Raw genomic sequence first — 22,156 nt, 5'->3', positions numbered from 1 at the left:
TAAATGTCGTGTTGCATGACGTACCTGAGAGGTCTTCGAGAGCAGGCTGTCCAGTTTTGACATAAAGAGCAGAATCCATGCTGACCCCTCCTGTGCTTGCCTCAGCTGTTACGTTCCCTTCATTGTCTGTCTGCGATCTGGAAGGCAAAACAAAACAGAGATGTGCAGTCACTCTCCATCAGAAGTGTCTCAAGTATAACAACTAGACAACTGCACCTGCCATCAGCTGCTCTGTCCCTCTCTCCAAAACAGACTGCAGACTGATTTTACATAATTCATTAGTCCCATGTTGAACTATGTCCTAGAAATGGAAACAAGCACTCAGCTGTAAAAAATAAAATATTCATAGTCAAAGATAGGCTTGACAGCTCTTCAGTCAGGGTCTTAAGGCACCTGGATTTCTTAAAATCCAAAATGTAATTATCAACAATGCCAGTTGTTGTGGCTAATCTGATCCTCTCTAACAAAGCCTGTATTACACAAATGTAAAGCAGGTAGGGTATGATGGTGTGGTACACTCCTGCTAATTTCTTCAATAACTAGCAATGTCACTCACTTGTACTCTAGAATCAATGACTGGGTAAAATGAACTTCAAACTCCAATTTATTGTCAGTATCTGCCAAGAGATCAAAGGCAAAAATGCATATAGCAGAAGTGAAAAATATCAGGGAAGGGTGACAGACATAACCAAAGGATATGAACAGCACCCCTGTGAGTAAAAATGAAACAGGCTAGGACACCTTAGCCTAGAAAAGACACATCTTCAGGGAGGGAAGGATATGACAGAGGTTTCAACTCATCAACGGCAAGAAAATTGTGAAGACAGAACAACCGCTTGCATTCTCTTCCTATGAAAGAATCAAGCTGTGGCACCAAGCAGTGTCAAAGGAAATGAAGAGATGGCTGTCAAAATCTAAAATCCCACCATCTGACTCAGGAATTTCTCATGTCATGGTCAGCCTGGGGAGCACATCCCTGGGAAGTTTGGTTATTGATTTCCCTCTACATATCCTCTATTGCCATTGTCAAGCCGAAGATGTTGGACTAGATGGAGGTTAATTGTAACTCCATATAGCTGCTCTTATACTTAGCTAATTCAGGGTTAATACACAGAACAACAGACATTGTGCCTGGCCTTGCCTATTCTAAGGGATATTTATTTTGTCGGTTGTGGGTTTTCTTTAGGATTTCCCATTACTGTTTATAGTGAGGCAGCTCCACCATTGCAGTAAGACACGCTGAAGAGAACAAGTGTAGCTATGTCATAAACTGGCACTGCTAAGACTTTTAAAGCCATAAGGCATGAAACAAACCTAATCCACATGGTACAAAAAAGACAAGAGCTGTAGCTGGTGAAGATGTTAGCAATCTCATATTAACTGTCAGTAGGGTCAGATATTACAATAATTTGCCCTTCTATCTATCACAGTTTCTTATACATCTCAGTCAGATGGCCTTCACCAACAATTATTGTGCAAATGTATAAACTCTTGACTCTTTTAAAGCAATAAACTTGTATGTGATGTGGCATTCATCTCGCTGCCTCACTCCCCTGAAAGCATCTAAACCAAACCTTCCCCCAGAAGTGTTATGTTCAAAACAGTCCACTGGAGAAGTTCATCATACCTGTACATGAAGGGAGCTACTGTGGCGGTGTTCGGGTGACTGTATTGCTGTTGGGGATGAGGTAGCTGAACACTCACAGTATTGCTCCCTGTGGTGTGTGTTGTCGCAGTGGGTCCGTTGACAGCTTGGCTGCTGCTGCTGCTGTTGAGACCTCCTACACCTTTTCCTTCAGAAGAGGCTAGGCTGGACGAGGAGCTGGAATGCCTGCTGTCCAGCTGGGACTTCTGATGAGAGAGACCTGAGCTGGTTTTCCCGCTGCGGCTTCTCTCACCTTCCTTTGTAGGAACGAGGGCACTTGAGGATTTCCCTGTGGTGTTTTTCATTCCTGGTTTTGGTATTCCACTGTGTGAAGGAGCAGAGGCCTCCTTCTTGGCACTATTCAGCTTTCCTCCTTTAGGGATAAAGCTTGCGATCTTGGAGGACTTTTTTGGCATCTCTGTTGTTGCTAATGCTGTCTGTTCTTCTTTTGGTTCCTCTTTCACATCCAGCTTTTCCGTGATAGATGTTCTCTTTGCAATGTCTTTATTTTTATCCTTTTCCTTCTCTTTCTGTTTCTCTTTATCCTTCTCATTACCCTTTGGAGAACTTTTCTTGTTAGTTAGCGCCCGACTAAAAGTCCTTTGTGCAATTCCCTTGAGTGCAATTTTGGGACTACTGGACACTGATCCCGGATTGTTCACATTCTGATTCGTGGCATCAATTTCTTCGCTCTCCTCAAAGCTGAGAAGCATCTCTAGCTTTTCACAACTGTTGTCCCGAGAGCCAGGACACTCAAGTGTTGTCCCTCCTGCTTTGGAGCCTCCTTTGCTATTGAAGAGTTTCAATTTTTCAAGCATGGATTTTTGACCGTTAGGAGTTGTTTTGGCGATTTCCAACGGCGGCTTTGGAGGCTCCGATACGGGCTGCTTTACGGATAACATGGAAGACGTAGCTGTGTGCTTAGCACTAAGGGACTTACTGCGCCATGGTTTAATAGCAGAGCTGGGCTGAGGGATAGCTGATGAGTTATTGCAACTAACAGTACTGCTGCAGCTTTGAACTGAGGATGAGACATTTTCATTCATTCCTGTGGGCTGGGAGGCTGTACTGTCTGCAGGCTCTGGAAAATACCCAAAAAACAACCCAAAAAAGCCAACACAGTAGTACCTGATATTAGCCTGAGACTCCTCCTATAATGAAACATTAGGAACTTTAATAAGATTAAAAAGATAAACACATATCATTATTTTCAACATCAGTATCACTTAAAGAAAATAAAAGCCAGTTTTCTTTTCCTACCCAGCAGAACAGCAACGAGCTCCTACTATGTAATTTACATTTCCTTGCTGTTTCACCAAAAAAAAAAGTAAATAAAAAAATCTCCTCCAATTCAAACCAAAATGTGTTTTCCAATATATTCTCTCTTATTAAGTTCATAATACTTTTTCATTAGGAAAAACACAGTGCTATTTTCTAACTAAGGCTTCCTTCTACTTTTGGCATGATGTTTGCTGTCCAAGTTCAATTCTTAGAAAAACCTCAAACATATAAATAAAATGCAAGAGTAAGGAAAAAATTAAAACCAAAGTTCTTTCAGTTGTTGGGGAGAGGGGATGAGATCTTCATATGCAAAAGATAGAAGAAAACTCCACATACAAAAATAAAACCAACTGTGTCCTTATGCAATGAACCTAAATTAAGTATTACCGCATATCTTAATCCAGCTGTAAGAGAAACTAGTGGCAGTAACAGCACTCCTCCCTCCAAGAAAACTAATCTTTTATTTACTTAGTTCCTTTCAATGTTATTTGTTCTTGTAAAGAAATTAGTTTAAAGCTTAAAGAGAGCTTGAAAAATCACACTCACCTACCAGTGGCCGCTTCTCCTCTGAAGTTTCTCTTTGCAGAGTTTCCTTTCTGGAGACGTTACTCTCTCAATTATCACAAATATGTTTTCTGTTAAACTGCTCATGTTTCCAATTAACTTTTGTCATCTACGTCTGTTCGCCTGCCCAGCAGCCTGCTGGGGATTAACGGCTCTTACCTATATTTCCCTGCCTTCTAGCAATAAAGTAAACTGTGTGTAGAGCTGCATTTTTTTAATTCAAAAATACACAGCGGTTGAGAGCGTGCGTTTTCAGCAGCAGGAGCAGCTCTCTGAATTCAGCCCTGTAAATCATGAGCTGCTGCAGCCACACAGGGACTGTTTTACTTCACTTTCAGCTGCTCAGTGAAGATACGGCTCTGTTAACCTCCCTCCCCTGATCCAAACCAGATCTACTAAAGATTTAAAGCACATACATCTTCCTGACTTCGCGTGGAATCAGGTTTCTATGAGTATTAGAGAATCCTTAACAATAAACTCAGTCATTTCACGTAGTTATGGATGAAGTGGGATAGCAGGAATCAACGATACTTTTAAAAACATTACCAAAGCCAGAAGATTTCCAGGACTCTGTTATTAAGCAATAACTATTATATCGGCTGTTTTTGCTAGTCCTGTTCCTACAGCAAACTACCTACATGAATGTGGGAGGAAGCAAGAGCCAGATTGCAGACACAGAGAGGAATTGCACTTCTTTTAAGCTAGCGCTGACTTCTAGGGCGTTACTCCTGTTTTCCTCCAGTAGGGAAGGAAAATCCAGCCACGGTAATGTCCCAAACAGTGATGTCACTTGGTCCTCTGGTTGCTCTGCTCAAACTGCCAAATTCAATCTGATGGTTTAAGGAGCATAAGAAGTGGTAGTGTAGGAGTCGCAGTGACTCCCATCGCAAGGGGGAGCAGCGACCCACCACCACAGCACTGCCCACAGACACGAGCGAGGAAGGAAGGTCACAACTACTTCAGAAGCTGTCAGAAACATTACTCCTGCTTTCAAAGGCTGTGCACCATCGCTTTTGCCTTCATGACTCTTACACTGTTGCTTTGTTATTAATTTTATTTCCTGAAGTCCTCCTACCCATCAAAATCTACTTTCCATTGCAACACTGCTCCACGCTCCTTTTGTAAAGTCAGAACCAGCGAGCCTTTGTCTCAAGCCTGCCTTCCACAGAAGTTGCCCAAGAAATAACATGAAAGCTTCATGAAACTCCCAGTTGTGCCTCCTTTACAATGAAATTTGTTTAGTGTCTTTAAAAAAACCCCACAACTACCCATCTAGGTATCCGTATACTTCCACAGAAACTGGAGATTCACAGTACTTCCAACACTAAGTTGCTAATCCAAATGTATTCTGATCTATACTAAAACCCATAAAAATAAATAAAATCTCAGCACAAAGAGTACCCATGCCCATAAATCATCAGAGCTGCCTATGATTCATGAATATGCCTAGGATGAATTTACAGCTAGTTCCAAGGATGAACCTAAATGTCCTAATCAATACAGGCTAGGAACCTTTTACTTTCTCAGGAAAACTGAGTTGCAAGGAGTAACAGGACTGGGACAGAATAAGGGTGACAAATTGAGAATTACTGGCACAGGAATTATCTGCAAAGTAGTGCTTGTTGCTTTTCATACATGCAGAAAATGCAGTGTGAGGTGGGGTAAAGATGGCAGCACACACAGGTAGTACAGTGTCTGCAGCAACACAACCCCAGTTTGGGGTGAAACTCATTTAGTTACAGTACTCAGACCATTGAAAAAACTTGGAAAAGAAATCTGTGTTCCTCTCAAAAAGGTTTTTAACAACAGTTTGAAAAAAACATACAGAAAACATGTATTGGTATGAACAAACTCATCCTGAGCTGCAACCTCTGGGCTGAGGCACGTGTCTGACATCAGTCACCCCAGCACAAGACTGTGGTCCATAATCCAGCTGCACACCCAGACTCCATCTCAAACACCAAGCTATCTGTAACATGCTGCCAGTCAGCTGTGGGAGCAGAAACTGGAGGCAACCCACATCAAACCAGGATTCCTATGAGGTCTACAACGTTGTCCTGGAAGTGAACGGATGGTGTTGATTCATTTGGGACATCAACTTCATCCTAACAGCCCAGGTGAGTGCTCCAGCTCATGAAACTTTTGGGAATAGGCTTTGCTTGGATCAAGTGAAATAGCTTTTTAAATCAAATATCAAAAGCATTTCTCAAAATGTATTTCCTCCCCCAAATCCAGAACTTCTCAATTTCTCTTTTCACTGATTTTTTTCAGGTTTTGTTTGTTTGTTTGTGGGGGTTTTAAAATTCTGTTTGGTCACTGACCAAAATACACTTTTTTTTGTTTGTTTTTAAACACAGCATTTGCTTTGTCCCCAACTCCCCCACATACACCCTCCTATTTGGAACTTAAATGTGCTTCTGCTGCCAGTGGCGTAGGCTGAGTACAACACAACCCTATTTACAAAGTTGCCCTTCAATTATACACATGGCAGAAAAATCAGAATTAGAACAATAGTATGACTAACATTTAAAAAGAAAATGAATATATGGGGGTGTTAAAGTAGTTTTCAGAGTCTACCTAATGTTTTCCCGGAAGTAAATTTTATGAATGTTGGATGCTGTGCATCTGGCATCAGTGAAAATATTTAGAAACTCTTAAATATTTATGTTAAACTTTGGGAAAACAAAGAAGATATTTTCGTACACAAGTACAGTGGGCTCTGATTCATACTCAAGTCCAATACAGTGAAACTGGTAATTCAAAGTCCTCAGTTTTTGTTACATAGCACCATGCAAAGTTAATGCAAGAAATAAATGTTTCACCATAAAACACACTCATGAAAATAGCCTCAGCTTAAGAAAACTTCAGTCTTTTTAAGATTCTCCATTCCTTTCTCACAAACCAATCTGCTGGCTCTTTTACTCCTCAGACCAGTTTTGGTAAACGAAAGGGGTTCTGCTGCCAGAATGCAGATTCAAATGCTAGGTTTCCTAATGAAGCAGTAACATCAATACACGGATAACACATCAGCATGCAAAGGGGAAAGTTTTATTCAGCATAACAGGCCCTTCTTTCATGAGAAGGGGAGCAGGTTTCATGCATTCAATTAATAAGCTTATTATTTCCCATGTGTTCCTTTGTGAGGGAGATACTTCTTCAGCAACCTGCATTAACTAAAACTGACTATAAAAGAAATGTTTTCAAACCCAAGCTACAGTCTACAATAAATAACGATCGCTTTCCTCTTTTCAAAGTCAAATCTTGGCCTGAAATCTATTTTGTTCCTAGCATTCCTGTTAGAAAAGATGTTGGTGGTCTAGTTTCAATGCCAATACGCACTGTAGCATGGGTAAATGGTAAATCTGATTTCAGCTGCTCCTGCAAAGTCTTAACTGCATCTGCAAACCTACCCATTTGTGATGGGGAGAGAGGGAGGGGGAGAAAGGAAAAAAAAGTCTGAAGGCTTATGATTTAATTCTCCCACTGAAGTCTTTGAGAGCTTATATTATAATAAGGTCAGGAGAAAATATATGCAATTTCCCATGATTTGGCACATTCACTCCAAGCAAGTGGACTGAAAACTTTCAAAACCAATCGCTGTAAGCTTGAAAGGGAACAACAAGATGTTCTCATAAATTACTTCTCCTTAGGAGGGTCAAGAACTTAACAGCATTTTTAATCATTTTATGATGAACAAGCTGTCATTTTTTATTTCACAGCTATGGGAAAAAATAAGAAGTTCTCATGAAGAGAAATATCTTTTAGGCCAGCCCATAGATTAGATAACTGAGTTAAAAGCAAATCCACAACTAAATTCTAATTTAGGAAGTAAAGCAGATCTGCTCTATGACACTATAGTGCCTGAATTGCAGAACCCATTGTCGCAGTTTCATCGTTTCCCATCGAGAGGAGTAACTGATGAGTCTTCACATCCACTCACCACAAGACTCCCCTTCAAAGTATTACAAATAAAAGTGCTAGAGACAAAAGCTTTTTAGCTGAGCTATTCTCTTCTTCAGTAATGATTTATCATGCTCAGCAAACCCCTGAAGTATAGAAATGCCTGCATTTTTTGCCAGGAGCTGACTATAAAAATCACAATCTTTCCATAATCCAAACCATAAGCAGGTAGAGCGGAACGTTCCCAACAAGAGCAGCCTGGCACACAGCCCTTCCTCAAAATCAGCACAACTTTTCTGGCCCACGGAATATTTTATTTCCATTCCAAGACTGTTGACCGGAGAGAACTACAGCTGTGTGGAAGTGACTGGTTGGTTTACTGGTGCTGGGTGGGCAAGAGGCATGGCCTCCACCCATGAGATGGCTGAAGCTTTGTGTTCTCTTCTACTCTGGACCACAACAAAAAGCAACAAAAATGATTTCTTAAAGCAGAGACTGACAGATAGGGAAATTCTGAGAAAAGCCCAGATAGGAAATATTTTGTTGTGCTGGGGACAGAAACTTCATCAAGGTGAACAGAACTGGTTCCCTCAACTTCTGTCCACCAGCTTTCCCTTTAGTAATGATTCAATTTATCATAACACGAGACAAAAATTACCTTTACTCCTCAATGTTTTTGTCTCCTTCCATTGTATCTACTTCTTCAAGTTCAGTGTTGAAAACTCCACAGCACCAGTAAGAGTTTCAGATACTCCCAGAAATAGGCTGTACCTCTGAAAACCCATACCGAAGGCGGATTTGTCAGTAACTCAACTTCCACATTTCTGTAAAGTCCCCTTCGTTCACACAGAGCTCCAGCATATTGAAACAACAGTTCTGCTGTTGACTGCTTTATGTCGCCAAGCCTCAGCGTTTTTGCTGAGGTGAAGGGAAATAAAACTGGAGCGCAGGCAATCCTTTCCTCATTGTCTTGACATAACTGACTAACACACTTGAATTCATTGTTGTTTTTGTTTAGTTAGTGTAAAATTCAAAATGCTGTCCACATGACTGCCTAAGAAAGAGGTCGGAGGGCCCTCTATTGACCACATACTGGTTAGATGGTCATAAAAATAATGAAACAAAGTTTACTGTGCCATTCAAAACCAAGCTGTACTCTCTGTGTAGTACTGGATAAATACCATTCTTGCACATTTCTCTCCATTTTCTTCTCATTATTTGGACAATCAAATTCCCCAAGAGTTATTCAAAAGCATTAACAAATTCCATGCAAGCAGCTGCAATGGAGTCTTTCATTAGCTTTTATACACAGCTGGAGAGGACAACACGTACACTTAGCAGACTTGATCTGACATATCTCTCCTCTGGGTAGGTTATATGAAATACATCATATACACCTTAAGGGTCTGAGAACTGAGCTTTGGGAATACTGCCCATTGGCCTATTCTGATTACTAGTAGTAGACCAAGCGGGGCTTGAAATGACCATGGATGTAGAAACAGAGGCAGATTTTCAACAGAGAAGGGACAGGCAATAGGAGAAAATATCTAAGAAAATTCCTACCTATCAGTCAGTACATCAAACTAAACTACTTTTTAACTCAGAAACGTCTTACTTCACTAGTGAGAAGTCATACAACTGCTCAGCTGTACCCAGTAAAGTTGTGAATACCAATGCACTCTCAAACATGGCTATTCTATGTTTAAACAGAGGAGGCAAACTAAATTGTACAGAAATACCAACACTTTACTATCATCTGTATTTACACCTATATATGAACATGCAGAAATCTACTACATTCTTATATCAAACACAGTTGACAAACACATACTGCAATTTATACTGGGCTCATCTTAATTTCCTCTCTCTGGTCAATGAAACTACACTCCATAGTAGCAGATCTTTCCAACCAGGCCAACATACATCTAACGGTCTACTGTCCATTAGAAGTTCATTGGCCACTTCAGAGGTGTGGGCTGTTCTTTGGCACCAGTCACAGATTCTTTAGGTATATTTGGTTACAGATGAGGAGCAGGCAAAAGGCTCATTAGAGAAGCTAGGAGTGGAAGGGACCAGAGTGGCTCCACGATGCTCTTACTCAGGGACAGGAGGCTTCTACAGGTGTGATAGAAGCATGCAGTCTCTTACAGAAGTCTGGGATGTAGCACCACTGCTGTTTGCTTTCTTATGATTTAATAGTGAACTTTTGTTTCCATAGCTGCTGTTCTGGCACAATTCACCCAGCAATAAATTTACAAGAAATTGTAAATATTTATTTTAAAAGGAAACATATAGGAACTGTAAAGGCTGTGAAACACTGGGCCAGCTCTTCAGCTGGTATAAATTACCATGGCTCCACTGTTTCCAACGCAGCCATGTATATGTACGCTGGGCAAGAAACTGCTTCTCAAGGTTACACTTCAGAGCTCAGGATTTTTATCCTCATGAACTTCACAGATGAGGACATGTCATTGGCCAGCTTTTTTTTTCTCCTTTCCAAAAAACTTTATTTAAAAACATTTTTAGCTTGGTTTAGATTCCCCTAAAACTTATACCAACTATGGCAAATTTCTGTGGTCTTGTAAAGCTCTGCTTCAGCCATGATTAAGCCTTCAACTAGCCTTTGTTTAGGTAAAAGAGGACATATTTCTAAATGCTAAATTCAGCCAGTTGAACGGTTGTAAGATAAAGTTCAAATATGATTTACTGTATACAAATGTCTCATCATACAAACATGCCATACGGGTTGTTATATTCTGACAGTCTTTAAGCTATTCTATGGGCATCCACCCAACACTTAAGCTTCCTGCTATCTGTTGCATGAGCCAAAGCTATCATTCTACAAAATCACTTCCTATCTTTCTGACATCCACCCATTCATTGATAAGGAGAGAAGTTTTGCCATTTCAGGAGCTCCACACATTTATGCTAGTCTCCAGCGAAAACCTAGATCTTTCCACTGCTCCTAGTTTCAAAAGCTTTCCTCATACCACTGCCTCTCCCACTCTCTTCCAGCAGCCTTGCAGAGCTGGGCTCGGTGCTGGTCCATTGGCGCAGTTAAAACCGATTTCAGTAATGAGCTGGCAGTTTGTACAAAAAGGGTCAATGCCTTTTCAGTATCAACTGCAAGACATCACATGTGGTTTCCAGCTTGGTTTACAGAAAGCATCCACTCCCACTGTGTTCTCTGAAGGGCACCCTTTGTTACTTCAAGATAACTTTTGAACATGACAGTAACCCACCACGGGCACTGATGAACCTCAAAAGCTGCAGTTACTCAGTACGATGCCAATAAAAGAACTTTCCTCAATGCTTAAAACCCATGAAGTTGAACAGCACAGCCACCTGAAAGACCAAATCCAGAGGTCCTGCTTTTATTTTAACTCTTCTCATTCAGCCAAAACAATCCTGCCTGAAAAGTCTTGCCTGATTATAAAAGGGGACAACTCCTATTTTCAGGCCCAAGGAAATGGGTTCAAAAACACTGGAGTGTTGTTATTTTCCCCTACAGCTGGACAAAAATCTTGTAAGGTGGTTATGGGCCATAGATACAAATTGAGCTTGTATGACTCAGGGACAATAAAATTTGTTTATTTAAGGTTTTTTTTTTTCTTCAGGAAGACAATAGCCTTTTGAAATGAGCTCACATCAGCCCAGGCTGGTCATTAACATGCCCAGAACTGAAATAGAATCACAGAATCATAGAATTGTAGGGGTTGGAAAGGACCTCGAGAGATCATCGGGTCCAACCCCCCTGCCAAAGCAGCTCCCTAGGACATATCACTCAGATAGGCGTCCAGGCGGGTCTTGAATATCTCCAGAGATGGAGACTCCACCACCTCCCTGGGCAGCCTGTCCCAGGGCTCTGTCACGCTCACTGTGAAAAAGTTTTTCCACATGTTGGTGCGGAACTTCCTATGTTCCAACTTGCAGCCATTGCCCCTTGTCCTGTCCCCACAGACCACTGAAAAGGGGCTGGCTGATTCCCCCTGCATCCCCTGCTTCAGATAATCATAAACTTCATTAAGTCCCCCCTTAGTCTTCTCTTCTCAAGGCTGAACAGTCCCAATTTACTCAGCCTTTCCTCATAGGGGAGATGCTCACAACTTGATCACCGAATAAAAACCAATACTGGTTTTGTTTGCTTTAAATATAATGTTAAATATAATCATTAAATATCAAAAGTAATGTTTGGGTATTTTTTTTTCCTTTGGCCAGGGTAAGATGAGGCAGCTGTGAGCACTAGAGTAGACAGGGCACACATACAGCTTCTACTGGGAAGAGACTCCTCAGCAGACCCAGGGACCTTCCGCCAGCCCTGAGTCAAGCTGGCTCCACGCCATAGGAGCTGAATCCAACGTCTCAGCTCCTCTGCCTTAGCTGTCATGATAACTATCCCTGTACCTGCAGCCTTCGCTTTCACATTCAGGCTTCTATGCTGAACACTACTATAAATGGGTAAAAAAAATCATAATAAAGTTAACTCTGTAAAAGGAATTTCTATCATGCTTTACAAGTCTCAGAGCATTTTTTTCACCACTTTTTTTTGAAAAAATATATTATTATACTATTTTTTGGCACAAAGGCAAAAGCCTGGTTTTTTTCTCTGTTTATCATTATTAATTTATTTGGAGTGGAAAAACTGCATGAGGTTAAACAGAACATAAGGGTTCCAAGTGAGGATGCTTGTGCAACTTCACATCCCCAGCAGTCTTCTGAGCAACACACCTCCAGGAACCAGTACCGCCTGGATTCCCACACACTTATGAGTTGTGAAAATCTCATCACAGCTAAACAGATTTAGCTTTGAAGCATCGTTCCTACTAAAGCTACAAGAAGACATGCCATGCCCTCTTGAACTGCACTGATAAAAGCAGCTGCCTACAAAGCGCACACATTTTTAGCGCACAGTTGGCGTATGTAACCATACACCAGTAAGACTGACTTGCTCAACGGAGTGGAGGGTTACGTTTCCTTCCTAATATTTCACTTCCTTGGTAGTCATTCCTATTTTGATAGCACAAAATTTAAAAGTTATAGGAAAGAAATTCCTTAAGTGCCCTTCAAAATACCTTCATATCTCTTCCTATTTAACCAGCCCATACTTAATAAAAAGAAAATAATATATAAAGGGATCAAAGTGTGGTAATTTGATATGTGCCGGAGCTCATCCATACCTGGAAATTGACATGAAGAGCTAAAGGGTATAGCTGAGTCATCAGGATCTGGGTTCAGACCCCTCTCATCAAATACGTTTGCAAGAACACTGCTATCAAAACTGATGTTTATTTTATCTGAGTGGATGAAGCTGTATGCATCGTTTTCCTAATATTATTTAAGAAAAACACTGACATTATTAGCACTGCCTCCTTCAAAAATCTGAATAATAAACATTTCCTTTGACCTCATGTGGTACTGGTCAAAGTCTGGTCGAGATTTTTCTACTGACATTTCATTTAATTGAAATGTCAGTAGAAAAATGTCTTTCCCAAAAGACTTCTACTGCCCTCTGTAGGACTATTTTAAATAAAATATTAGGAACAAAGTAGAAGGAAAAACTAAAAAGAAAGCAACGCAAGCCCGTCACGTTACCATATTGCTTCAAAAACATACTAGAGATGACATATTAAGTTGACGTTTCAAACAGTGTTACAAGTTTAGAGATATTCCCATACACAGTTACCAGATCTTTGTGACCACAAAAGGAAAACTGGGTCCCTGAAGAGCAGTGAAGATAGAGGATATACAAGGGATTTCAGAGCAAGTCAAATACACCTGCCATTTTTCAGAACTGCAGACTGCTTTCAAAGCCTGTCTGGAAGGACCCTCAGTGCCTCAATTAGCAAAATGTTGGGAAAAAAAACATGAGAAAATTTACAGTATCAAAGTTTGTACTGAAGTCATATGTTTAATATTAAGTTTCATTCTTGTTACTACCTATGACACTGTTCAGCTCCTTGCCATGGACCAAAAAACAGAAAGAAAAAGATTTCTTTATTCTAAATTACACATGCAAATAAATTTTTGGCTATTTTTTTATTTGGTCATCAAATCACAGGTTTAGGAAGACATGGTAATGTGGAGCATAAAGATAACTAGTAACTAATAATTTACATACAGGCACAGAAACACAAAATTCATTTGCCTTTTTACATTCCTTGCAAGTGCTTTTTATGATTTAGATGGGTTCAATAGTGACCTTGGGAGGTGGCTGATGCTCTTCATGCTATAGTATGCTTGTGTTGTTAAAGGATATTAAAGGACAAGAAAGTAAACCAAAGGTATATTAACATACGCATGGACTAAATAACTCTTGACAATTCAGAATTGAATTAAAAGGCTCCAATTGCATGAAGGAATTACAATGACATAAAAAATTACGATCCTGACAGGCTCATTATTTCCCCACAATCTAAAAATGCAGGGAAAAAAACCCTGTAACAGCAATTTCACACATGAAAATACCCTGCCTAGAATGCTACTGCAATTATAAATGGTTGATCACTATGACAATAAATAAAAAAATGTACCATACCTTGCTACCATTTTATGATGTGAGGAAACAAAGCACTGAAATTCCTGTAAATCTGAAGGGAATTTTGCATATAAACTGTGGGGCCAACTCCAAAAAGCAAGTTAAACCTATCACACCCTAACCTCAAAGAAGGTGTCCACAGGACTGATCAAGATGTCTAAGTCATCCCTAATAGAGAAGAGAATAGAGACGGGGATGGGGGATTTCCTTCTCCACATCTGGAAACTGGTGTCAGACAGCATGCAAAGACTGAGAAATCAAAAGAAAATACTGCAGACAACACAAGAGCCTTGCATCTCTCCACGTGTGCTCCCTTGCTAAGGGCATGCATGCATCTCACAACAAATGTGTGTGCATCCAAGAATCTCTTATTTTCATGCAACAGTGCAATTGCTTTCGTTGTTACATAAATCCTTTCCCCAAGATTTCTAGAAAAAAGGTGGTCTCATAATTAATTGACTAATGGAATCTTTCCAAAAACTAGGTTATTTATCTTCCAGTAGCTAACTATTCCTCCATGCTCCACTTACTGTCCTTTTAATTTCTGATATATTCTGTTTCAATTAATGCACTTTCATTGCCAAAAGACACAGACGATTGACTAACAAGATAATTCGCATTTGGAGGGAAAGGCCACAGGTTCATAAAAGCTGAAAATTACAACTTACTTTGTAAGAAATTACTCAAATGTAATACACTGAGGGCTACCTTCTATCACAAAGCGACCACTCATGCCAAAACAGGCTGCCAACGCAGGCAGGTTTCTCTTTCTCCTATTTCCTTCTCCAAAAACACACAACAGAGGTAAGTACTGGGTAGAGAGATGAAAACTCACCAAAACTGGCACACAACACATAAGTCTCATTTCCTTAGGCAAAATACAGGATATGGGTCAGAAAACTTGAATTGTCTTACACTTCGACAATAAACTTTGTCTGGCAACTTTACAATTAACTTAAAATAAGCCAAAAATGTGTCAGACCAACTGCTTTTGTTTCTCATGGATGCAGACCAACTTTGTGTCATGATTATATTTTTAAGTAGAGTTCAACTTAAAGAAGCCCTTATTATTTTTTCTAAAGACTATATTTTATGACTAGAAATTTTGACCAGATCAAAATTCTAAGTATATAATGCAATTTATGTAGGCTGTTAACCTAAACCCCAAGCTTTTTTTCTTTCTGTCATTTGTGACATTCCTAGAAAGCAGAAGATCTTGTGTGCTTCTTCAGCAACTTCTTTATCTTTCTGAAGAGGTGGGTTGGAAACAGGGTTCATAGAACTGTCTGCCTAAAGCCAGCTGATACTTAAGTTAGTAGTTGACAAATGATTGTTGTAACTGTAAGTGTGAAGACTTCCCCCACTGCCTCTCCCAAAAAAAGCCAACATAGTTCAAGCTCTCTCTTCAATGCAGCCTAGCAGCAAACCATCTATAGGCAGGTAAGGATCATCATGACAAACAACATAAAAATCACGGGACACATCTCATACTGTGTCTCCCCAGCCCAGTAGTTAAGGGACACAAGCAAAAGACCAGAGTACTGACTAGGAGGAGACAGAGGGAGAGTGGGGAGATGGTATACAGGAAGACAAAGTTCTGTTCACCTGCTCATGCTTGTTCTTTTTAACTGCAAGCCAGGTCTACTTCAGATTTAGAGATGACTATTACATGCCGATGTTACAGTTAAATCATAACTGTTTCCACAGTGTACCATCTAGAACAGTAAGCATGGATTTACCAAGGTAGAAGGTTGCTAATTTATTAGCATGTTATACTAATATATTGTAATATAATAGTTATATTCTTCAGAGGTGAATTTAATTTTCTTCTACACAAAGTCTGGTCAGGGTGATTCAGAAGGTCCCTGGAGGATGCTGAGGACCCTCCATCACCAGCATCACAAGATGAGGTTTTGGGCTGTAATGGCCAGAAGGGATAACATTCCAAACTCTAATGACACACAGTGACAGGACAACAGTTTCTAGAGAAGGAAAAACATGATTTCTTGAAAAGAAACAAGCATGAGAACCACAAGCAAGTTGAACCAGACCAGTATTTTTCCCTCAAGCAAAATCCTCATTACTGTTAATAGAAGTTATGTACGGACAAGGAGCCTTGAGCCTAAAGGGTATGACTGCCAAGTCACTGCAAGATCACTGTACTGAAATCCGAAGCTGATCTATCTTCATCAGCGCAGTGACTTCATTAAAGACAGAGAATTAGCTGCCAGCCTACGCCAACAATTTGACCGTATCAAACTAGAGACTTGTCTGCTCAGTTCTCACCAGCAACATCCTCCAAAACGCCACCGGCAGATGCTGTGTTCAGAGCTACAAACTCAAGCTAATGAATGCTGTCAGATTACTAGTTTAGTGAATGGACACAAAGTCCGTAAATGTCATTCAAAAAAGCACCACTTCAGACAGAAGACAGTACTTGACCTTCCTGCTGCACTGCCATAGACGTTGTTCCACTGAAATATTTATAAAACTATAATGTGTTCCTGCCTTCAAGCCCTACACTGTATGATTCTTGAAATTAGATTTCAATCATGTACTTTTGTAACCTGAAGGATCTTCCACAATAGCAGAGGAAAGGAAAGAAATGGTACTATCTGACATATCAAAACACTGAAGAAATCTTTAATGGTCATTTTCCATTCCTGCAAAACTACTCATCAAAATGTCTTGTGTTTTGATTAATTCACTTCCCTTTATCTGCATTTGAAGCAAAATGAAAAAAGATGTTTCATCAGTGACAGTTTTTTCTTTAAGCTATTTTCTGCATGGAACTTCAGGACAGCAAGTCATGATTTCAGTTATATTAAACGAGGACCATTCCTTTTCCAAGAGAAGCCAGTTGATTTTTGGATTGTAGATGTCATGTTTACAATACACAGCTGTGACGTAGTCCTACAACTTCTGGAGCTTAATGAAAAAATAAATTTCCCTTGTACAAAGTCACTATTAAGAAAAAACTGAGGATGCCAAAATCTCAAGCGCTTACCTTTGTCACTGTTACTTGTCGGTGTTGGAGGGGGAAGTCCAGGCTTAGATTTGTCGTAATTGTTAAAGCTCTGGCTGCGTCGATTGTTGGCGCTAATGGAACCACGAGCTTTGGCCTCACTGCCTGCAGTGGACACCCTCGTGGTGGGGCCTGGAAGTCTGACAGAAGAATGACAATACCATTAAAATATATTTTTAAAGCATTCTGGGAACGAGACTATGGAATACCATGCATAAGCTGAAAAGAAAAGGATCAACACCACAAGACACTCGTAAGGGTCTTTGTTCTTTTAAAAGAACAAACAAAAAAACCCCATCCTAGATGAAAAACATACAGCAAACAAGCTGCAGTCCTAATTGTTTTACATCAGGGAAAAAACCCTGAACCAAAATTAATGGCCTGTTGACACAAATCTTGTGAATCAGAAATCGGTGCAAGTAAATTCAGTGGAGCAATACCACTGGTGCAAGTTAAGACCGAGACAGTACCATTCTTAAAACAGATTGCTGGACACTTTTATATGCTGGGCATGTAAGGACTACCCTTGTTTTGGAAAGAACAAGACAGAACTTGCTGTTTCCCTTGTAGAGAAGCACATCACAGCTCTGCACTGAAAGCCACAAAGCCCAGCAAAACTTTATAACATGGCTTAATTATTTGAACCTATACAAATCACACAAAGCTTAAGTGCCCCTTTTGAGGACAACCCTGTTATCAGTAAGCTGGTATAAGCTTCTGGTTTAAACTGGGTCAATCTCTTCCAGCATTTCCTTACCATAGCCTGTATTTACAAGATTTAGCTCTTTACCTAAGAAAAAAACCAAAAAAAACTTAGCTAGGGTACTGGAGTAAGCAGACAGGGAGGGATACTGCTTTCATGCTTTCCAAGCAAAAGAGGAGCAGGGAAGACTTTTTTAAAAAGTGTGACAGAATTAGGAACGCCACCAGAACAACATGTGTGCTTGAGTCCTTCAAAGTCAAAGCTCAGGCATAATGTTGCCATGGTGGCACTGTATTTTGTGCACTAATGAGCCTATACTTCTACATTCCCAAGAGGTGAAATATTAAAAACATAAAAGATTCTGTAGCTGCTCAAAATTCATACTGAAGAGAGTTAGTGAGACAGCTCACTGTTTTGAAAAGCAGGGACATCACATTGAAACCTAAAAGGTAGACCCAGTCCATGTCCCCCACAGTAGCACTGAGAAGGACAACTCTTTGCCATCCTTGTGTTTGCTGTATGGTAGAATCTCTTCAAAACTTTTTTTTTTTTTTTAAATATAAACCAGTAATTGTCTTAAATAACTTGTGCCAATACTAGGCTAAAATGAAGAAATCCATGTTTTCAGAGAGAACAGGGATGCATCCAACCAAATCACTGTTGTGCCTCTGGGAAGGAAGAGAAGCCAGGAAGTAGTATGACTATTTTCTAGATAAACTGACTTCTCCAAGGCCGGTAAAGAAATAGGAACTATGAAAAGAAACATGACTGGAAAGAGCAAAAATATCAGCTGCTGCATGCACATGCTTTCAAAGCTCAAAGAGGATAAGACATGAGGGCATCATTCAAAAACAAACCCAAAAATTAATTTACAAACTCAAACCACCACAGATCTGGCACAGCACATCATGGTTCTGAGGTTGACTTTGCTGAAGCCTTTTAGATGAATCCCTCGATTTATCCAGCCTTTTTCAACGCTGGGGGGTGCTAGAAAGTTGTACATACTCAGCATTGTAGCAAGGTGTAAATGGGAACACCCCAGAGATGCTTCATCCGCTGTAGAGGAGACTACACGGGAAGAAGCAGAGGCAAACCAGGGACGACTTGAGAACTTGGAAGTCACCACGACAAGAAAGTTCATTAGGCGTTTGTTTTGCTTAGCAGGAAACAAGGTAGGTTTCCTACAGGTAGTAAGGACACAAGATACCTCAGCTGAAAGTTTCTATAGGATGATAAAACATTGTGAGTACGGGCTAATCACCACAGGAAGGCTACTAGAGCCCCTAATAGTAGGAGGACAATTTTCTAGCAGGGCTTGGCAGGAGGGAAATGATAATGTTCTTGCACCAATGGGTGAGAAAAGGGCCCTCATGCATGCCTACACAGGTTTTGCCAATCTGTCACATTTAAAGTAAATAAAGCTACTCAAACCACGTGACCACTCAAGAGGCAACAAATTTTCGATTCAAATCAGTGATGTCACTGCCAACAAAAATGTACTGAGATTTAAGAAAAAAAAAGTGCTAAAAAGACTCTTGAAAAAGCTATCATTTCTCATAGATTTTTCTTCCCCCCCTGCAGTTTAACTGACTAATTTTTAAGCCCCTGCTTTTGGTGTCAGGCCAAGATATTTCACAGCAGGAAATCTAGGGTAGGAAAAAAATCAGTTCAGGGAGATGTTTCTAGGTTCCTGCTATCAGAGACATGTAGTCAGCTGGGAGAATACTCTCCAGTACTGCTCTTCAGCACCTTTTCTAGGCAAATATGAACTGTCAAGCCGTAATTATGATCAAGTGAGAATGTGAAAAGGAAACATGGGACATTTTAACAAGGGTTATACTGCAGACCTTCACTGTTATCATAAAAGAAAATGGGGAAAATAAACACAAATTATACAGCAGAATTAACAATGTATACAAACTTGCCAAGCTGAATAAAAATCGTAAGCAGTAGTTCACAAGCTTGGCAAAAAGGGTACAATACCAGTATATAAAAATTCCTGGTAAAACATTTAAATATATAACAGTAGTAAAAGGAAATATGATTAACAACCACATCAGTAACACAGCAAACCTTAGGATGACTGAGATGATATGGTCGTACAAGGTGGCATGCAAGTCATGTTGGGATTCAGGAAAAAAATAGACTGCAATACCTATCAATCATTTCCAAGGATACTGGATAGCTCAGCTTCAGAGCACTGGGGAGCTCAGATAGAGCCACACAGTGCTGTCTGGGCTCACGTGGTGCACGTGATGCTCTCTTTACTTGCGAAGACAGTAGCCTGACACTAATTTCAGTAATGTAAATGTAAATGTGGCTAATACAAATGTGTACAGTGGGGAAAGAACTCCCAGAACCATGTTTTGTTCTCAAAAGCAAAAGCTCTTAAGGACAAAAAAACCCCATATTATTTTCTTGCAGGCTAAAATGCATTCCACACCTTGGGGCGGGGGGGAATCCATTCTAACGCTCCAACGCTTCAGCTGTTTGCAATATGCCTAGTTACAAACTACTTCCAACAGGAACCCTAAACATGCATCCAGAAATATTGCAAAAGGAGTATTCATGCTTTGCAGAAGACAAAGAAGTTCTACCTAGAAGACTTTTTCTGACCAAGAGTGAATCGAATGATTTTGCTTTGAGATGAGTCCCTGGGAGATACGCTGTATGACAGGAAAGAAAAAGCGGAATATAACATTGAATAGAGAAACTTTTTCTTTTTAAGCCACTGAACTTAGTAAGTACTTTTAGGGAGGAGTTTTCATGAATTTCATAGGAAAGAAAGCTTCTTGCCTAAGTATAACTTTATCTCAATACTCCTGAAATTTTAAATGAATTCATTTTTATAGAGTAACAAACATGCACTTCTGCATACAAACCCCAAGTTAATGTTTCTTTTCTTTACCAAGCTTCTGTTATCTATTATTTGTATTTTTCTGCAGAATCTGAGCATTTTCACTAAGAAAACATGATGTGTAAGATGTTTGGATCTTAAGAACTTTTAGCACAATCCACATAATGGGCTGAAAATATTCAAAGAAATATTCCAACAGTTCCATGCATTTCTGCAAGTTTTTGACACGAGTCATAGAAATACATTCAAATATCTTTTTGTTTTGCAGTAATTATGCACTGTACAAGTTTATAGCTGCTGTAACAACACTACATTTTTCAATTAAATGAAAACATTGTTTCCACCCAAAATGAGCACGATGCATAAAGACATAACTAAAAACCAAATAAGCTCTCAGTAGCCTCACTTGGAAGGCCTTACTCAAACTGTTTATACCCCCCATAAAGCAGCACTTCAGCTAGTGTTTACCTTCATACGTGTTATTTTAACACAAATAAGCCTTAACTTGAGATATAGAACAAAAAAAAAGGGTCTTCATAATTATGCAAATATGGCTTCAGCCTTTAATCCTGTCCACTTCTTGCACCTAACCCCTCACTTTCTTAGCAGAGGAAGGGTTAGACAAACAGAAAGCTGTAAATGTGTCCACAGTGGTACTGCTTTCAGAAATTGCTTTTATTCTAACCCATAAAAAGCATCCCTAGGATGGCCAAAGTTACATTCTGTTTATCTGTATTCTGACCCAGGAACGCAAACAAACACCAAATGTGAAAATTATTTTTCATGTAAGCCAGCAGCACATTATTTTTGACCAGTCAGCCTGGATACCATTTCAATTGTCACCAGCAGCAATGAGCTCCATTTCTTTTACCAGTGTCACAGCCCATCACTTCTAAAGGGCTGAAATTCTTCTAGACTGAGAACTGAAGTTGGTTTTTACGTGTCCAAAGTACATATTCTGCAATGGCAATAACACATGTCCCTTGCGAGTAGAAAGAAACAAAAAGAACGCTGAGAAAAATGTCCTTATAAAACACTACAGTTACTTGGTCTAGCAGGTATTTTACTGAATTGAACTGCATATTTCCAGCACTGAGAACGTGTTTAAACACATCTCTTTTCAATTCCACAGGCATGAAGCCAATTGTTGCTCAGCATTCAATTCCCAACACACTCTTTACTCTAGAATAGAACTAAAGAAAGAAGTTTCTTTGGCTTTTGAAGACCTTAAACAAAAAATAAACCACACAATAACCATAAATCCACCAAATAAACAATGGGGGAAAAAACCCAAACAGCCAACATAAAGGAAATTTCCCCACCTGGACTGCATTTCTGGTTGTGCTTTGAACTGATGCTGCGCAGCTTGCGGGGGCTGTTGGCACGGAGTCTGGAGCAAAGCTGGAACCTGCTGCTGTGGTACCCCAACCTGGCACTGGGATGGAGGCCCTGCTTGCTGGGATATTGTGGGCGGTTGCTGGGATGAATGGATTTGCGGTTGCTGTTTCTGTGGCTGCTGTTGCTGTTGCTTGTATCGAGATAAACTGAAGAAAAGGCCCAAGATGGCCTTTAGATTCCCATTCCTGATTTCTGTAAGAGAATGTTCAGAAGTCTCTTGTCAGAGAGAAACAAGGACCAGTGGCTGA

General features: G+C 40.0%; 1 protein-coding gene across 3 annotated transcripts in view; it reads right to left on the bottom strand.

The window, feature by feature from the left end:
• NAV2 (neuron navigator 2) overlaps window positions 1–22,156 on the bottom strand; it is a gene marked incomplete at its 5' end in the record, with an annotated part of 391,595 nt that overhangs the window by 103,562 nt on the left and 265,877 nt on the right. For 2 of the 3 annotated variants that reach the window (XM_084263024.1, XM_084263023.1), the window contains 4 exons: window positions 25–137; window positions 1,628–2,726; window positions 16,933–17,090; window positions 21,833–22,100. In XM_084263024.1, coding sequence (XP_084119150.1) covers window positions 25–137; window positions 1,628–2,726; window positions 16,933–17,090; window positions 21,833–22,100 — 1,638 coding nt within the window. Of the gene's footprint in view, window positions 1–24; window positions 138–1,627; window positions 2,727–16,932; window positions 17,091–20,250; window positions 20,320–21,832; window positions 22,101–22,156 lie in introns of all 3 variants that reach the window. The other variant, XM_084263022.1, reaches the window with a different exon arrangement.

This window comes from Gallinula chloropus (assembly GCF_964237585.1).
Source record: "Gallinula chloropus genome assembly, chromosome: 4".
In the NCBI taxonomy this organism is placed as follows: Eukaryota; Metazoa; Chordata; class Aves; order Gruiformes; family Rallidae; genus Gallinula; species Gallinula chloropus.
This window is presented reverse-complemented; position numbering and strand designations above follow the sequence as displayed.